This window comes from Cyrtonyx montezumae, unplaced genomic scaffold (assembly GCF_038088225.1).
Source record: "Cyrtonyx montezumae isolate F1298 unplaced genomic scaffold, pur_monq_1.0 scaffold_0, whole genome shotgun sequence".
NCBI classification, from domain to species: domain Eukaryota; kingdom Metazoa; phylum Chordata; class Aves; order Galliformes; family Odontophoridae; genus Cyrtonyx; species Cyrtonyx montezumae.
In genome coordinates this window covers 39,731,829-39,749,266 of record NW_027071824.1, presented here as the reverse complement: position 1 = coordinate 39,749,266, position 17,438 = coordinate 39,731,829, and the positions used below count along the sequence as shown (strand labels likewise).

Here is a 17,438-nt window from a genome sequence, read left to right as displayed (position 1 = left end):
TTAATTCTCTCCTAGGGTAGGCACTTACTTTAGAATAATTGACTTCATTCAGCATTCAGGAAAAAAATATTAGGAAGGGATTACATAGACCCAGGCAGAACTTTTCTTGTAAAATACCAAATACAGGAACATAGTTTTTATCTCTTCACAGACAAAACAATACACTTTCTCTGGACTATAGCTGGCTTCTGTTGAGCCCAGAGTTCTCACCTGTGGCGTGTTCTGATAAGGTTCTCTGCCTTTAATTTGAGCTTAAAGTTCTGTTTAATTCTACTGTAAAATTCATTTGCCCAAGAGGTAACTCCCATCTCTAAATATCCCGTGTTACCTTACATAATCTCCATTTGCTCTGAATGTAGTGATATCTCATCTTCAGAACTCAGTGCAGGACCAGTATGAAACTTGAGTGTCAAACAGGCTAACAAGTAGAGCGGTCCAGCTGTGAGTGCTCCCTGCACTTGCCATCTCCTGCTACAGCTTAGGCCCACTTTCAGAATGCCCAAGCTATTGTTATTAGTGGGAATATTTCTACTCTGGACTCAGTCCTTGAATCCTTCAGCTCCTGCAATCAAGACTACGAGTTCTCAGGAAGGGGAAAGTCCTATGTGGTTCCTGCTATCACTTTCTCTGTTGTGGGCCTTCATACAGCTCATGCCTGAAAATCCACAAGAGCCAGCATACATTTGCATGCATCACAGTGCCCCCAGACTAGAGCTAGAACCTTCACTCTTGCACAGATCCATTTTTAATGTGCAAGAAGCCAACCATAGCAAGCCTTCATTTCTAACCAGCTCTTGTGTACAAGCTTAGTTGGAAACTGAGCATGCAGAATTTAGCCATTTTCACTTTTAGCAACCCATTCTAGAAATGTTATTACTCAGTGATAAACTTGTTTTAATTTGACAAAACAAAAGCAACTCCTTCTTTCCCATGTCTTATTTTTTGGAGGGGGGAGGGTATGATAAGATTATGCTTAAGCAAACAATTTAATCATTACTCTGGCTATAATCATTTCTGGGAAGATCTGTTTATATCAGTGAACATGGCATGTGAAACAAGATAGACAGATAGATAGCTGATCTCTTTTTCCTCAATTTCTGATCATTCCACATTTCTTGGAAGAAATGATGCAATATCATCAATTTAAATATATATACATACCTTCTTCAGTATAAAAGGACCAACTTACCATAGCACAAAAGCACAAATGTTAGATTTTATGCAATGTAGATAACATCTGGCAGCTATTGACCCCACTTCTTTGAGCCTCCTGATTTTGAGTAGAGCTTCTATAGGGATACAACATAAGGGTCTATTAGAAGCCCTCACCAGCAACATGCCTGTGTCTCCAGGAAGTTGTACAGTTGCATGGAAGAAATCTCACCTCCTCTTTGTGTTGTTTCCACTACTGCCCCTCAACATACACTTTATATATGATACTAACTACTGTTTCATTTCATACTAAACAGCTTTGGACAAACGTGACAGGTTGGCTGTTTGCTTAAAAAGAAAGTAACAAAGCACCTAGCATAAGAATGCATCATTCTTTTCACTTAATGCTGAGAGGTCCAAGTTTTGAACTAGAAGCAGAAGGAAGGGGAAATGCTCTAATTCTGACGGTGGATATCAGTGGAGCTACACCGCATGATCCTGGATTAATGCAATAACGAGCTTGCCTGTGGGACCAGATCCCTCAAATCCTCTTTATTTTTGGCAAATTCACAAGCATAGGTTTGCTTACTCTCCCTTGCCACATTGTTTCAGGGAACTGGGTTTATGGAAAGCATTTTTTATTTTTATTTTTAAGAAAAAGGGGCAGGAGGATCTACTTCAATTCTTACAACTCCATATCCCACTTATCAAAAAGTAATTACGCACTTCCATCCATTAAGGCCCATTTCCTTTTCACACCTTTGCTTAGTGTAGGCTGTGGTGAAATGCTGTTCCCCAAGAAGTAAACTGAAGCAGGAGAGCTGAGCTAGCAGCTCAGCAAGGGACAAATACCACCCCCACATTCAGGCCATGGCTCCTGAACCCCAGTTCTGTCAAAGGAAACACGATAAGATAGCAGAGCGAAAGCAGCCAGGAAGGGCCAAGCCATGGAGTAGCAGAGCCCTCCACTGCATGCCATTTCCTGGATCAGATGAAAGCAAGAGATTTAAAAGTATCAAGTGACAGCAGGGAGCACCTTCTTTCAGTTCCCCTTCCCCGCCTCCATTTTTGCCATTAATTATGGTACCGCTAACTTACTTTCATAGGCCCTCTGACCAGAGCTGAAAACTGATAGAAAGCCAAAGGGAGTAAACACTCCATTTTGCCAAAGATCTAGTTACTCCTATTCCAAAATAAAAATCAAATTCTATTTCCATGACAGTGGCTGCCATAGAAAGCATTTTACTGCAAAGCATTATTCCCAGGATCTCACCTCTATAGCTGTATATTCAGGAGGAGCCTTTAAGAGACTGTAAACGTCTAGAGTTCTTACACTGGATTTACCTTCTACAGAGTTCATACCTAACTGCAGTTCCCCAGTTTCATTCATGTTTCCTTCCTCTACCTTTCTCCTATTCTTTAGGAAAACACCCTCCTATATCTGCTGCGTTCTGTTGTGCTGCTTTGTTTGGTTCTTCAGTGTCCATTGGTCAGGAAGTCACTGTAAGCTGGCTTGCAAATTGTATTTTGTGTATATTTTGTTCAGACTGAATTCTGAAATGGAAATATTTTAAAAGAAAAAAAGTTATAAACTATTTATGTTGCTTGTGTTGTAGAATAAATATACAAATGTAAAATTATATTGTTTTGTCTGATGGTAATTATTTTGCAGTTCATAATCAAGCAAAAGGTAGCAGAACTGAGGAGGACTGAAATGCTCCAGGACTGCAGCTTCCACAGGTGGCCTGGGGAGTTCAGCCACTTCAAACTAATTTTGGTTTTTATTTCTCAAGGAGAGCTGAGATCTAAACCATATAACAAATAAGCCCTACAGTACTTCACACCAGAGTTTGGGCTGGGAAGGGGCAGGGAGTGGGGGTAAGAGGGTTTAAGCTACCGAGATATTAAAGGTTCAAGTAGATACCTGCAGTATTTCACAAAACAAGCAATTCTCCCCTCATTAAGCAATAACTAGCAAAAATACTTTTTGGCAGTGAATCTATTGGAGATGGTACTTTGGGGAAGAAAAGCAAGAACAAGAAAGAAAACACTGTAACAGGAAGGACATCTACTTTCTATCACGTAGGTGTCCTGAAACGTAACTTTTGTGGCTGAACTCTTAACATTCCACTTACACACTGACATATACTGCTTCACTGACACTGAAGTCCCGACAGTGCCTCTCCCCTGCTCCATGCTCCCAGCATCACAGCTGCTGCAGAAACCAGCAGAGATCCACAAAGTACCAGTTCTCAGCCAAATTGTGCTGGGTTTGTAAGCCATATGCTCCCCAGACATATCTGCCAGCTACACTCTGCATGGTGGAATTCAGAATGCATTCTCATACCAACAGCAAGAGCGATGTAATGCTTCCCTCCTCGTCAAGGCTATACTAGGGCACCCTCTGTCACCCAAATCACTCATTTTGATCCAAGTTGGATCAATGATTTCTTCCACTGTTCCAAAATTTTTAGTTTAAAGGAACAATTACATGAAAGCACTTCCTACTCAACCACCATGCAGATTTTCAAATGCAAACAAAGTGCGGATACAGAGAAAGAAAGCAGGGGTGCTTCATTGACAAGACAGGAGTCCATGTAACATTTAGGGTACACCGCTGTGCACTTAGGCTTTCCACAGTCTTGAGAGTGAAAATTTCGCTGCCAGCTGTCCCACTGAGGCTTACTGCCATCTCCTGGCAGTCTTGTGGAATCAGAGCTTGAATCTGCATGGCCAGGTTCCTGGCACTCCATCCCGCTATGTTAGAGCCAGTAAGGGGCATCTCTGCTCACACAACTCTCACCTCTGTCCTGAACAGATTTTTCCTTTGACTATCCCCATGATAATGTTACTCCCTGAAGTGACTTAAGCACTGGAGCAACACCAGCTCTGGCCTTCAGTGTCTGTTACACAACAGCCTCATCAGCAGGAAGGTTAAAAATAATGTATTAGAGCAGATTGCGAAGCAACTAAACGAAGCTGTAATGCTTTAATAATCTTACAGCATTTCTGGTGAAACAAGGGTGTTAAATCCCAAGTCTGATCTAATTTCATTCCAGGAAACTACCTTCTGCTGCTCTACATATCTCACTTAAATACCATTCAAAAGATTTTTTTTTCCTGAACAACATTCTGTAATTTAAAACAGCAACTGGGTGCATACAGATAATACTATTCCACTATTGCCTTAACACTTGGCATCTATGAGGTCCTGCCCATCCTCATAGTGGGGTCAGAAGAGCCTGGCTTCTGCTGCCACTGGGTGGGAGAGGAAGAGGCCCACACAAGGTACAAGTTGTGACATTTTCTTGTAGTTGCATCGATAAGACACTTGCATTTCTCCCATTTGGCTTGCCAAATAAAACAGCTGTCACCAAATATATATATATATATATTATATGAATACATAAATTAAGGAAAAAAAAGACAATGGAACCTCAAGTCTTCTCTCCTTCCGTGGAGTCACTGAAGTCAGACACCAGACTCCTGAGCAAGGTGCAAGAAAGGTAGTGGCCACTGAACACACTGCTTTGTAGGCAAAGTTTAATGGACTGCTTTTGGTACAGTGATTTAACCAGTGGTGAGATATTCCCATAGAAATTTTCAACAAACATGTTAGTCAGCAAAAAATAGATAAACGGTTAATAGGGTAACTTTTAAGTCAAGGAAGGGCAATTCTCCCAACTGTCTACAGTCCAACAAGGGACAGTCACCCTAAAGGCTCAGAGGAGGAAAAACTGCCACCAAACCACACAAAATCACACATTCCCTCAGTAGCTAGCTTTGGTAAAGATCTCCTTTCTCTGCCATTACAAGTGTCTAAGATTGATCTTTCATTTTGTCCACTGAATATGTGCAAGAAGGAGGTAGAAATAAAAGGTAGAATCAGATTTAAGTTCTGTCAGCCAAACCACATGAGACAAGTGATCTCTGATTTCTGAGCTTTTGGCAGCCTGGTCTAGTGGTTAGCAACTCTGCCCTTGGCAGGGGGTTGAAACATGATCATCCTTGAGGTCCTTTTCAACCCAGGTCATTCTATGATTCATTCTATTATCTCACTGTAAACAAACACAAGTTGAGTCCTTTATTCAGATGCCTGATACAATCTCTTAGAACAGTGCACTCAGTGTCCAGGGTTCAAAACTCAGTATAACCCCAAATAATCAAAGCCAGGCTGCATGCCTAATGTTCTGGGTCCTGATAAAAAAAATAAAAAATCTGCAGTAGTAAATCTGTTGTTCTGTTTTGTTTTGTCTGGGCTTGATTTGTTTTTTGGGGGGTTTAATTGCTTGCTTGTTGAGGGCAGTTATTTTGAAACTGGTAGATCTGTACCTGTGAAGTAGAGACAATACCTGTGGATCACCATCTCTAAGGAAACATACTGAAGCACTTTGTTTGTTGTGGTTAGCATTAACCTCTAAGGAGGTCTCATCATCCTTGTCTCCCATCACACTCAAATAAAATGACTAAAAATAATTGTTTAGAATATTTATTCAAGGTGGCATTTCACAATTATTTACTACATTTTTGACTGTTACATTAAATTTCTGCCCTTTTTTTCCCCTCTGTACTTTAAATCAGAGTCTCCTCTGTGCCAGAGACTTTGAGGAGACTAATTGACCAAAACAAAACTGGATAAGATGCTGTATTTAAATCTGTCCCTGTAAATATGCTCAGGAGGTCAGAAAAAGATAAACCTTCAAGCTCGGGAAGTAAGAATGTCAAACATAATGAGAAAGTGAAAAATAGTTTTGTGTAAGGACAGGAAGGTGATGAGGATCTCGGTTGGTTTGAAACCCTTACCTACAAAAGCAATTAATCTTCTCTTGACAAAACGTGGGAATTTGTTCCCAGGTAGAAATGTAATGATTGTGCATAAGAGCAAGGAGAGAGTCTGTGCACCTGATAATGATATTCCAAAGTCCCAGCTACAGGGGTGTTCATCAGAGCAGATCTTACATCTCCCTTGCACACAATACCTTTCCTTTTAAAAGGACGCTAAATAATTGAAGATTTCAAAGTGGGCTTTTGTGACCAGCCCCAAACCCGGGAGAGTAAAGATTGCAAAGCCAACCATAGGGAAAAGAAGAAAAAAGTGGAAGTTAAAATCTAGTCTGTGAATACGGCTTTTTCTTGCAAACTTCCAATCCAATCTCCCTTAGTACTTCAAAAGCAGTGAGAGCAATGGAAAGGAAGTGCAGCGTAACAGCCTGCAACATATACCTTAGGCATAACTGTGCTGAGAGTGGGACGAGAAAGACATTATTAAATGTGGGTCCCTGGTAAGCACCTCTCCACCCTCCCTCCCTGCTCAGCTCGTATTCAGTGATTCAGTAATCACTGCTGGGCAGTGATTGCTGAAGTAACATGTAGAAAGAAGATGATGGGTCACACCAAGCGCCAAACAGTGTCTATTGCCTCTATTTTTCACATCTTATTCTTGAGTATGAGCCCTCATTAATGAGCTGTGATGGATTGGCAAGCATCCCTTTCAAGGAAGCATCATCCTAGATATGGTAAAAAGTAATGTTTGAAGCCAAATGAAGCAAAAAAAAAAAAAAACAAACAAAAAAAAACAAGCCATAAGCATAACAACAGGGTTATAGCAAGGTACAGCAACCTTATAGCAAGGTTGCCATAACAGCAACCAGTCAGGTCCAGTTGTACCCCTACAGCCCAGGCCCAATCTTCCTCCTGGCAGATGCCTGATTCCTCTTCCATAACACAGCCTGACACCTTGAGAGATTCAAACCTGGACACAGGATGGTAAGATTTTCATTTTGCAGCAGAAGTTACATACCTGCCTAAGCAGCTGACTCTGCACATCACTTCCCTAGGTAGAATCTAGTTTCCACATGCTCCTGGACCCAAGCCTTTACCACTATACAACTCAAAACCCATCCAATTAGATACAAGGCTATCCAGACTGGACAGTGGTTCTCAACACATTCACAGTCCAATAACTTGTAATTATTTCCTTCCAAACATTCAGACATCTCCCAGACTAGATGTGTGTTTTGCTGTGAGGTGCCCACTGCACTGAGAGGACACCCCAGGGAGGACACCTCTCTGAGACTCCCTCTTTCCTCCTCCCACTGGTGAGGAGAACTTTCCCTTTTCTTTCTTTAATTCTTTTTCTTTCTGCTCCTTTAGGTAACTTTGAGGTCAGTGTGTGCCACCAGCCCTGCTTGTAAAGCTGCGTGCATTTAAGGTTATTCCTCCTGCCTTTGTGCAACAAGGGTCACATCCTTGATTCAAGCCCTGGCTGCAGCTTTGTCCACAAGCTAGAGCAAAAACAACTGCACTTGAAAAGTAAAAGCTTTTGCTGTGTCTTTACATTTGTCACTTTTCTACATAAGATTTTCTTCACATATTTCATTTCTAGAGCAAAGTATCTTACGGGCTGCAGGGGATTGCACACCTTCACCATAAGCTGTAAGTAGGAGTCTTCAGGCTTAGAACAGACTCAGTTTCAGGATGCAAACTTCAGGCTGAAACAGGCAGTGTGTGTGTACGTGCTATTTGAAACAAAATGTGTGTTATTTCAAGTAAAACACTGTTCCAGTTCACCTAAACCAAAACAGTGCAAAATTACCAGAAGCCTTTAATCTGATCCTCTGATAAATAATGCACACTTCAATTCAGAAAGCTTTGCATGGATTCAGAAGTCCGTGGATTGGAATTATTTTCTCCCTCTTCCTGAAGGGGAGCCTTTCCTTGACAGCAGGGCACAAAGTCAAACATTTGTCTCCCACAGAAATGGGATCTACAGCATCAGAGAAGGTACCAAATCAGTCATACAAAGAGGTTAAGGAAAAGCAAGTAAACAGCACTTATCCCTTCACAGACCCTGAAGGTCACCTACTATGCTGGCTATGGTCAGCTTCGTCATACAGCTCATCCTCATGCATGTACAGATAACCACAATTCACCCCACTCCACAAGCTTAACTACATCTGTTGCACCAGTTTGTACAGGGAATTATCAACTCAAGCATTCTTACTGTTACTGCTAAGCAGGCTTCAGGACAAGAATGTATTTCAAAAGCTGTTATTTCTCAGTCTTTCAAAAGTTTCGAGCATTTTAATAGCAAACAATAAACAGAGTCTTACAGATTTGTTGCAAATGGCGCAAAAATATTGGAGAGTTCAATAGATCTGTAAGGGAGGATGCACTTGGGTCAGGGCAATCCCAGTCGTGAGCACCAACTTGGAGAAGAACTCATTGAGATTAGCCCTGCCAAGAAGGACTTGGGGATCCTGATGAACAAAAAGTTGGACATGAGCCAGCAGTGTGTACCTGCAGCCCAGAAGGCCAGAGGTATTCTGGGCTGCATCAAAAGAGACGTGGTTAGCAGGCAGAGGGAGGCGATTGTCCCTCTCTGCTCTGTCTTTGTAAGATCTCATCTGGGGTACTGTGTCCAGGCCTGGGGTCCCCAGTATAGAAAGGGTACAGAACTGCTTAAGCAGGTGCAGAGGAGGGCCATTAAGATGATCAGAGGGCTGTAGCACCTCTCCTATGAAGAGAGGCTGAAGGAGTTGGGCTTGTTCAACCTGGAGAAGGGAAGACTCCAGGGAGATCTCATCGCAACCTTCCAGTACTTGACAGGAGCTTACAAGCAGGAGAGGAATCAATATATTACATGGTCCAATAGTGACAAGAAAAGGGAAATGGTTTTAAACTAGAAGAGAGGAGATTTAGGTCAGATATTATGAAGAAATTCTTTACTCAGAGGTCCGTGAGGCACAGGCTGCCCATGGAGGTTGTGGATGTCCCATCCCTGGAGGCACTCAAGGCCAGGTTGGATGGGGCCATAGGCAGCCTGAGCTGGTGGATGGCAGCCCTGCCCATGGCAATGGTTGGGGCTGGGTGGGCTTTGAAGTCCTCTCCAACCTAAGCCATTCTATGATTCAAGGTATAACAGATATTCTACTTCCTACTGCCACTTGCCTCTAATGTCTCAGCAGATCAGAAGTATGAATTATTTATGATCAGATCTTCACTTTGAGAACTGGGAAGGTACCCATTTTATGCACTGGCTTTTGAAGAAAGCCTCTCGCTGCTTGGACATTAGAAGTAGTATTAGCAACACTAACTGATAATTATCAACACACCAATAAACCTTTACTAAACTTTAATCACTCACGTGATACCATTCCACACCAACTATTTTCTCCAGATTGACAGGATCAATCAAAATGAGATAACAAATTATTTCAAAGAACAAAGGCAGGGAATAAGAAAAAAAGAAAAAGAAAAAAAAAGAAAAAAGAAAAAATACTTTTATGCATGCTAAGGTCTGAAGAGCTCCAAAGTTCTGTCTCCCCCACACTTCAAAGCAGCAAGCCTGATATCTAGCTGAGTTTTGGACTTGAGGATGCTCCTCCCCACAGTCTCCACAGGAAAGCATGCCCAAGCTATGGAAATATCTATGAATTCTGTGAGAAATAGATCTCAAGTGATCCGCAGAGTTGTTAGAAACCTGTCTGATGAGTTACCACAGCTTCAAACTGAAGTGGCAGCACTTCAGTTGTGCACAAGTAGATCTATACAGATGCAGTATATTGCATGAGCTGCAGACCCCTGGCAGTAGAAAGGTTTTACCTCTAGTGCTCTCAGTAATCTTCCTGCTGGGTCCACAGATTATAAAGCTAAAGATGCGATCATCATTCTATATTCCAATTACCTGCATGTCAAAGGTCACCATGTCTCCCCAAATTCCCACTTGGCTTCATCTGTACAAGGTTAAGTAATTCTAGAAGGTATTCCAGAGGCCAAGAATTCACAGCACTAGCTAAGTGAGGTCAGTTAGTCATTGAAGTGTACACCTTATTTCAGCTAAAATTAATCAAACAGGATGTCAATACCAAAAGCAGACATCAACTTTCTCTTCTCTTCATTATTCATGGCAGTCCCAAAGCAAATTTATAGTAAGGTTTTAAAAATAGAACTCAATCTTAAGGGTTGTATTAAGACCCTAATTAAGATGGTATATGAACATTTCCTGCTTGCACATGAGGTTACAGATTTAAACCACGCAGTCACAAGTCTCCTGAAGGAATTTATTTTAACAGTACAGTTTAGGATGGATAGCTGCCATTGCTGCTTCCACATAGAGTCCTGGAACAACAAGCAAAGGAATTTGGCCATCTCAGTGTGACCTGTTGAGTCAAGACCCAGCTGCCCAAAGAACACAGCAGTTCACATCTGGGCTGCCACTGACAGCTATGAACAAAGTCTACAATTTCCTGGGATCAGTGACCTCAAAAGAACAGCTGAGGAAATAAATCCAACCAAGAAATAAAATTGAAGAATCTTGACCCGTGATTTTGCATTATCAGCCCTCAACAGAAATTTTGTTTGAACAGGCTGACCTTGAGAATCCATACAAGATACACTGCAGTAGAATTGGGTACTACCCACAGCCTCTCTCTGCTCAGAGGAAAAAAGTCACCTTCAACTGTAAGAGTAGTGAAACACCAGAACATGTTACCCAGAGACATGGTGGATTCCTTGCCCCTAGAGACATCCAGGGCTCTGAGCACCCAGATCCAGCTGTAGGTATCCCTGCTCGTTGAAGGACTGTTGAACCAGATGAACTTTAAAGGTCTCTTCCAACTCAGACAATTTTGATTCTACGAATTTCTTTCTCAGTAAGAACTGAACCCTGAGCCAACTCAGATTGAATATTGCTCTCTTTAGAGGTTAATATACATTCCTGACATTTTATTTGCTTGAAGAACACAGCAAGGGGTTCTCCCTCAAAACAAGCTCCACTTAACAATGTGCACCCTAGAAACCAGTAAGCGAGTCCTGAGTCAAATACACTGACAACTTGATACTGGAAGTGCTTGTATACTCCTAGTGATCAAAGCTGCCCTGGCAGCCTTCTCTCTCTGTATTTACCATTAATGCTTGCATTCTCGTGCTGCTAAATAATTCAGCATAGCATTTAGCCTTCTGTCCTTGCCTCTCTATGCAGCAGACACTCTCACTGTTTACTGCAGGCAGCAGCCCCAAGGAACAAAAACCTGCCTAGATCCTTGGTTCCTTCACTCTGTAACAGAGAAGGAACTTTCACTCTTGGCATAGGAGATTTTTAATTATTTTTCTGTTGGAAAAGCATTTGCTAGATCCCTAAATATGGGTGGTTATTTATCTGCATTGAGTCAGGACCATGTGGTCTCAGCTTCACATGCAAATTCCCTTTTTAATAATCCTAATGCGGGGAACCCTCCAATCAGAGCACTATCAGCCACGGGTGCCCTGATACCTGATGCCAGCTTTGCTGGTAATGTAGGCCACTGAAGCAAATCCAGGGAGATTGACTTGGAAGTGAAGAGAGAAGCAGAAATCCGTTTGTTTGGCTTCCTGACACAGGGGTTTCTATTTGTTTTCTCCTTTCACTCAGGGCTCGGAAGGGGACACAATTTCCACGCTATCATTAGCAGAGAGCAGCCCAGCGGGGTCAGGGCTGGGAGGCGGGGACTCAACCACAAGCAGTGAAGCAAAGTGGAGGCACAAAGGAAGAAGAGCAGGGGGACAAAAGCATGAGGTGGCTCCTGGGCAGCAGCTGGAGGAAATTTGGACACGCTGACAGGGGAAACTACGACTGGCTGAACACTGAACCAGGTGGGACACTTCTGGAAACAGAGCTCCAGGTCTGTATCTGCCCATGTCTGTGGCACCTCCTTTGACTTTACATGAGCATATGCAGCGCCTCAGTGTATAGCGCAGAGTCAACATGGGGGTATCAAGCTATATCAAAGCAATAATGCTCAGTTACATAGAGTCAAAGTATTTATTTCTTGCTGTTGTTTTAAACGTATCCAAGGTGAAGGAAAAACCATTAGAAGGAAAATGTTGCTGGAGTGGCTGCTAAATAAGTTTCTCTCTTTTAAGCAGAACACATTGTGCTATTCCTTTTCTTTCTTTTTAATACACGTTTATGCTTTGGATCTGGTCCTTTGAAGCCTTTCTGCAGATGTTAAGAGTGGGTATCAGGCGACGATGAACTCTCGTTCTCTAAGCTGCATGCTGATTACTTCTGAGAGAGGATCACAGAGAGGGGAGTGGGGAGGGGAGTAGACATCAGAGTGGAAAACACAGCCTGCCTGCGTGTGCGTTTGTGTAGGGAAAGGGTAACTAATTTCAGGTGCACACGTACCCCAGTAAATGTTTATGTCAACTTGAGATAACCTCTAGTAAGTACACTGGTCATGCTACTTAGCTATCAAGTGTATTGCTGCAAAAGAAAAGGGAGTAGTTGTGTGGGGGACATTTTAAGAGTCTGTCTCATCAGTGGGACTGCCAGTGTCTGAATGGCAATGCCTTTGCATCCTGAAACTGGTTTTGTCTGTCTGGGGGAAACAAGCATCAACGATAGAATTGCATTCTAACAGGTATTTGACAATTCAGTACAAATCTAGGCTCACCTCAAATTGTGCATCATTGTTGATGTACACAGAAACACATCAAAATGTTTTCCTGTTTGGTAGAGTCTGAGTTCTGTCAAGCAAATTGTGCTTTAAGCAGCAAGGTGGAACACAGAAAAACACCTGGGCACGGGCCACTGCTATTGACTTCAAAGTAGACTTTGTTCCAAATCCACTAAAAACATTTCAGAAGTGTTTGTTTCCTGATTCAGTTTCAAATGCCTTATATAAGAATATTAGTATCAATAAGCTCTATTTAAAAAAAATTCATTTAAGTGAAGTTTTGAGTACCTTAGCAAATCATTAGCAACACCATGAATTTTAGCACCAACCACTTAAACAAGAATTTAAGGCAAATAAACTTTCCTTTTTCTATCCTTACACAAAACCTTCCTTTAAACTCATGCTTTGCCTTTATAAGGTCCTTCTCTCCTAAAGTAGGTACCAGATTTCTTTTGTCTAAACATGTGCTCAGTTCTAACACACTCAATTCATAATGGAAATGCCACACAACTCATCTGCACTCTCCATTCCATTCCTTTACCAACAGGCATGAGGAAGAGCTCATCTTAACTCATATGGGTCACATAATCTGTAAGCCAGCAACTGTACATGCTCAGCACAGTAAAAAAAACGTAGGCAGGCAGATTACTGATGAAAGGCTTTTCTATTTCTGTGCTGTGCTCAGTGTTTTGGAAAACTGACCCTTTGCTTCACTTCTCACAAAGGTGAGAAAGAAAACAATTCATATGGCAGGAAGCAATCCACAATGCCCAGACCATCCAACTAAAAATCAGTTCCAGAAAAAAAACAGGTCCTTTTAGAAAATTAATACCTTTTACTGTTGCACACTTTCCTGCCTTCCTCTTATTACGAGGGCTATTTTCTTTGTGTTCTTGTAGCTTATCTCATGTTGTAAGTCCAAATCTTATTGTTGTCAATTAGAAAACCTACAGTAGATTTAGTACAGTACAGCTGAAGGTAACACAGAATTTTTGATTACTGAAAATCCAGCTTCATTTCCAGGGTATTTTGTTTATCAGTTCCAGCAGTTATTTTCCAACATACATACTGGCCCACTGTTTCATTTTTAGCTTTAGAACTTCAGAAAAAAAATGTTTATTTTTTGTGTGTGTTTTCTGGCTATAGAATTTTCCTAGATTTTATGTCAAGATCTCTGCAACATTCCTCAGTAGCTCACATAGCCACTCATCTCAGAAACAGGCACAAAATCACAATGGAAGTACAATGACCAACACTGCTCAATTGTCTCACAGTACTTTAGTTGTGTTTAGATACACCTACAAGCTATTCATCAGCTCCAGTGAAATTTTCTTGAACTACGTCTCAGTATAAAAGCAGACTGAAAAATGTTTGGCAGAAGGCTGCATCACAATGGATAGTAACTCACTGTGGTTTATACTTAAGGTCCTAAGCATCTGTAAATTCACATCTAGTCCCTCAGTCCATTCTCATCTCCTTGCCACACTGCGTGTTCTCAACATCTCAGTCCCTGCAGGAGGCCAAGTCTCAGGTCAGGCAGCACCAGGCAACTGTAACACCAGGCTGTGCTTCCATCAGCATAGAAATGAAACAGTGGGCCCCAGCCATTATTCAAAATTGCACTTCCTTTCAGTGCAATTCACAGAATCATTACAGTTGGAAAAGACCTCTAAGATCTTCTAGTCCAACTATCAGCCCATCTCCCACCACGCCCACTAACCTCAGCTCTCAGTGCCACATCTACACATTTCTTGAACAACTCCAGGGACGGTGCCTCCACCACCTCCCCGGCAGCCTGCTCCTATGGATTATTCCTCCTTTTGTGAAGAAATTTTTCCTAATATCCAAACTGAGAAAGAAAAAAACCCACATTCCTAGTGGTGAAATATTTGGCTGGAATCGGGACTTGATATACGCTTTACTAGTCTCAGATATCAAACACTGGCAATCTCACCTTCTGTCCTTGACAACAACCACAACAACACACAACTCACAGATGTTAAAAAAAAGTATTTGAATCTGATTGACAGTTTGCTCCCTACAAATTAAACCTCAAACTTAAAACATGGTCTTCACTGATAGCATTTTTTATTATCTCATAAAAGCTCAGCTCTTCCAAATATCCATTAAAGTACTGCTAGCATAACAGGTCAGGGAATCTCAATATCCATAGTATTGAAACTAAATTTTTTCCTCATTTCTCATGTGCAGTGTTTTCAGAACCTCATCAGGTAAAATAAAAACAAATATAGATTTTCTTTAAAATCCTGCTGCCAGTTATCAAATATTTTAATGCTTGCTTTAGAATAACAGCTAGATGTTTTCTTTGAAGTTCTCATAGCTCATTTGATGATGAGGTAAGACAACAGCCTGTACTGCCAGAAGGTCATTAATAAGAAATGATCAGTAAATATGAGATAGTTCTTTAGTATCCATTTCTGTGGTTAAAAGATAGTTGAGAAAAAAAGCTTAACAGACAATCGATAATAGTTTCTATGTGCTTCAAAATGACTTAAATTGACTTAGCCTCAGACCACAACAACTCAGAAGGAAAAACAAAAGGCAGAAGTCTGCTCCGTTTTGCTGCTACAAGTAAAAACCAATTTACGTTCTTTTTCTTAAGCATGATTGCATACAAATAATTTAAAAATATGACTACTAAATGGAGAGGTAACAAATGCATGGCAGATAATCAGCTGAATAGAGGTTATAGCATTTATGTAGCTATCAGAACAACCACGATTCTTGAAGGATGAGCAGAGAAATATTTTGTAGATTCTAGAAAGTCTGAATGAGATCCAGTTACTAGAAGCTAGAGAAAACTATTCCAGGATAGCTGGCTGAACAGGCTCAAGGAAGAGCCCCAGTTCTGGCTGTCCTAACAAAGCAAGTTTTATTTGGGGCTGGCCCATAAGGATAGAGCAGTCAAAGACCAGGTATTGCAAGTGGTTGGTGCTAATGGAAGGGCAGCTATTATAATGTTTGTTCTTTAAAGTTAACAGTAGAGCTTTCCAAACAGAAACAGCACTATCTAGTGGATGACTAGCCCTTCTCCTCTGCAATTCAGTGTTGTCTCAAGTTTTAAATGCTTAACCAATCTCTCATACAGAGAACAGGTCCTAGTTAATCCAAGAGTAATAAAGACACATACCAAAATACACACAGTTTCAGACTATTGGTATTTTGCCCCAGTCATGAAAAAGGATTTTCCTAGAAGCCCATCTCTCTTAGTTACTTTGTCATTTATATTGTCTCTAGTTATTGAAGTATTTTGTTTTAATAGACCTGCAAATAGGATGTGACAAACCACTAGCCTGAAAAACACATTGCACTAGAGGTGCTAATGTAAACAGAAAACTATCAGAATGCAACTGCTAGGTCATTGTTGGGGGAATATGTTTTTAAATCTGATTAAGAGGTCTCCATGCATCCAACACACTACCTATTTGCTTTTATTACAGAGTAGACAACAGATAAGTTCAACCAAAGATGACATAGAGCCATTTCTGTGCATCATTTTGCCTGCCACCATGATGCTCTTCCTGGCATTCCTGCTGCTCTTCCTGTACCGCCGCTGCCAGCGTCCCATCCCACAAGGGCAGATCTTCAGCATTGACCTCCCCGAGGCCCTGCCTGAGCATGACGTGTCCAATTTCCTTTCTGTGCTGCCCTGGAACAGCGAGCAGAGTTTTCACTACTCCACTCTGCTCCCAGATGCCACATTCCTCTCCATGTGCTTGCCTCCATCCTACGAGGAGGCCACCACTAAGACTGTCCTAGATGAGGCTCACATTGAGCTCTCTCCAGACCCAGTGCCTCCTTATGAAGAGAGCACACTGCCATCCAGCAGCACCAAATAAGCTTCCTACGGAAGCACCTTAGCTGAAGCATGCTGCCCCTCATGGCACAAACATGGATCTGCTGTGGCCTTTAAAATTAGCACAAAGAATCCAAATGAGGCAAAACCAATGAATTGTAAAGGAGCAAACATAATGTAACAAGGAATTAGAATATTCTAGAGCAAAGTGAAGAGTATCTTCCATATGAAGCAAGGCTAAAGACCACATCAGTTCTAGACTGGTAATGGGGGAATCTGAGAGAATGGAGTATGTTGTACAAGGATTAGACTTACAGACAGATGAGAATCTGCCCATCTGCAAACCCAAAGAAACATAACACTGATGGCTGGACTTGATGGTCTTGAAGATTTTTCCCAGCCTAGATGACTCTATGACAAATTATACTGAAGATTTACCAGTTGTAAAAAGGGCTTTTAGCATAAACCTATGCCAGTTTGTCTTTTTCTACTTAATGTATTTATTATTCAATGAGTTTCTGAAAAGCTGATTTATTTAGTCAGAATGTACTAACATTGCATCATTCTTCAATGCTCTGGAACAATCAATCACAGCACTCAGGAAAGAAAATGAACTCTAAAGTTTTCCAGCTGTCCCCAAAGTTACAACCATGCACTGTTCCTGAATGTTGGCTTCTACCATGATCAAACAGTGAGAATATCCAGAGAAGACCAGATCATTCTGGCTGAGGAAGACTCCACCATCGTCACACACAAGCTCAAACATACACACATTTGCTACAAGACGATGTCTGCAAAATCCCAAAGTTCTAGGCTACTGGCTTATTTTCCAATTTACAAGTCTGGAACGATAAATTCTGTGACCTTTTAGGTACCATGTGTTAAATAATCAGGGGAAAAAAAACCCACAAAACAAAGAAATCTGGTTGGTATTTTGAAACAGCATTACATTCACTTATTCTTAGCCACTAGAGAGAAGTAAATACCTTTTAAATGTGTTGGTGCCTGTGGTTTTCAGGAGGGCTTGCACA

At 41.4% G+C, this 17,438-nt stretch overlaps 1 protein-coding gene across 1 annotated transcript; it reads left to right on the top strand.

Annotated features, from left to right (window-relative positions):
• The first annotated feature begins 11,702 nt into the window (after positions 1-11,702).
• Positions 11,703-16,450, top strand: SMIM28 (small integral membrane protein 28). Its single transcript, XM_065736680.1, has 2 exons — positions 11,703-11,813; positions 16,052-16,450. The coding sequence occupies exons 1-2, from the start codon at positions 11,703-11,705 to the stop codon at positions 16,448-16,450; spliced, it is 510 nt and encodes a 169-aa protein (XP_065592752.1).
• The last annotated feature ends 988 nt before the right edge of the window (positions 16,451-17,438 follow it).

What these genes read in the sequence shown, in the direction of transcription:
- SMIM28 (XM_065736680.1), top strand. Translation starts at nt 11,703, where the DNA reads ATGAGGTGGCTCCTGGGCAGCAGCTGGAGGAAATTTGGACACGCTGAC. An exon ending in TTCTGGAAACAGAGCTCCAG is followed by an intron (nt 11,814 to 16,051) that starts GTCTGTATCTGC and finishes CTTTTATTACAG; the next exon opens with AGTAGACAACAGATAAGTTC.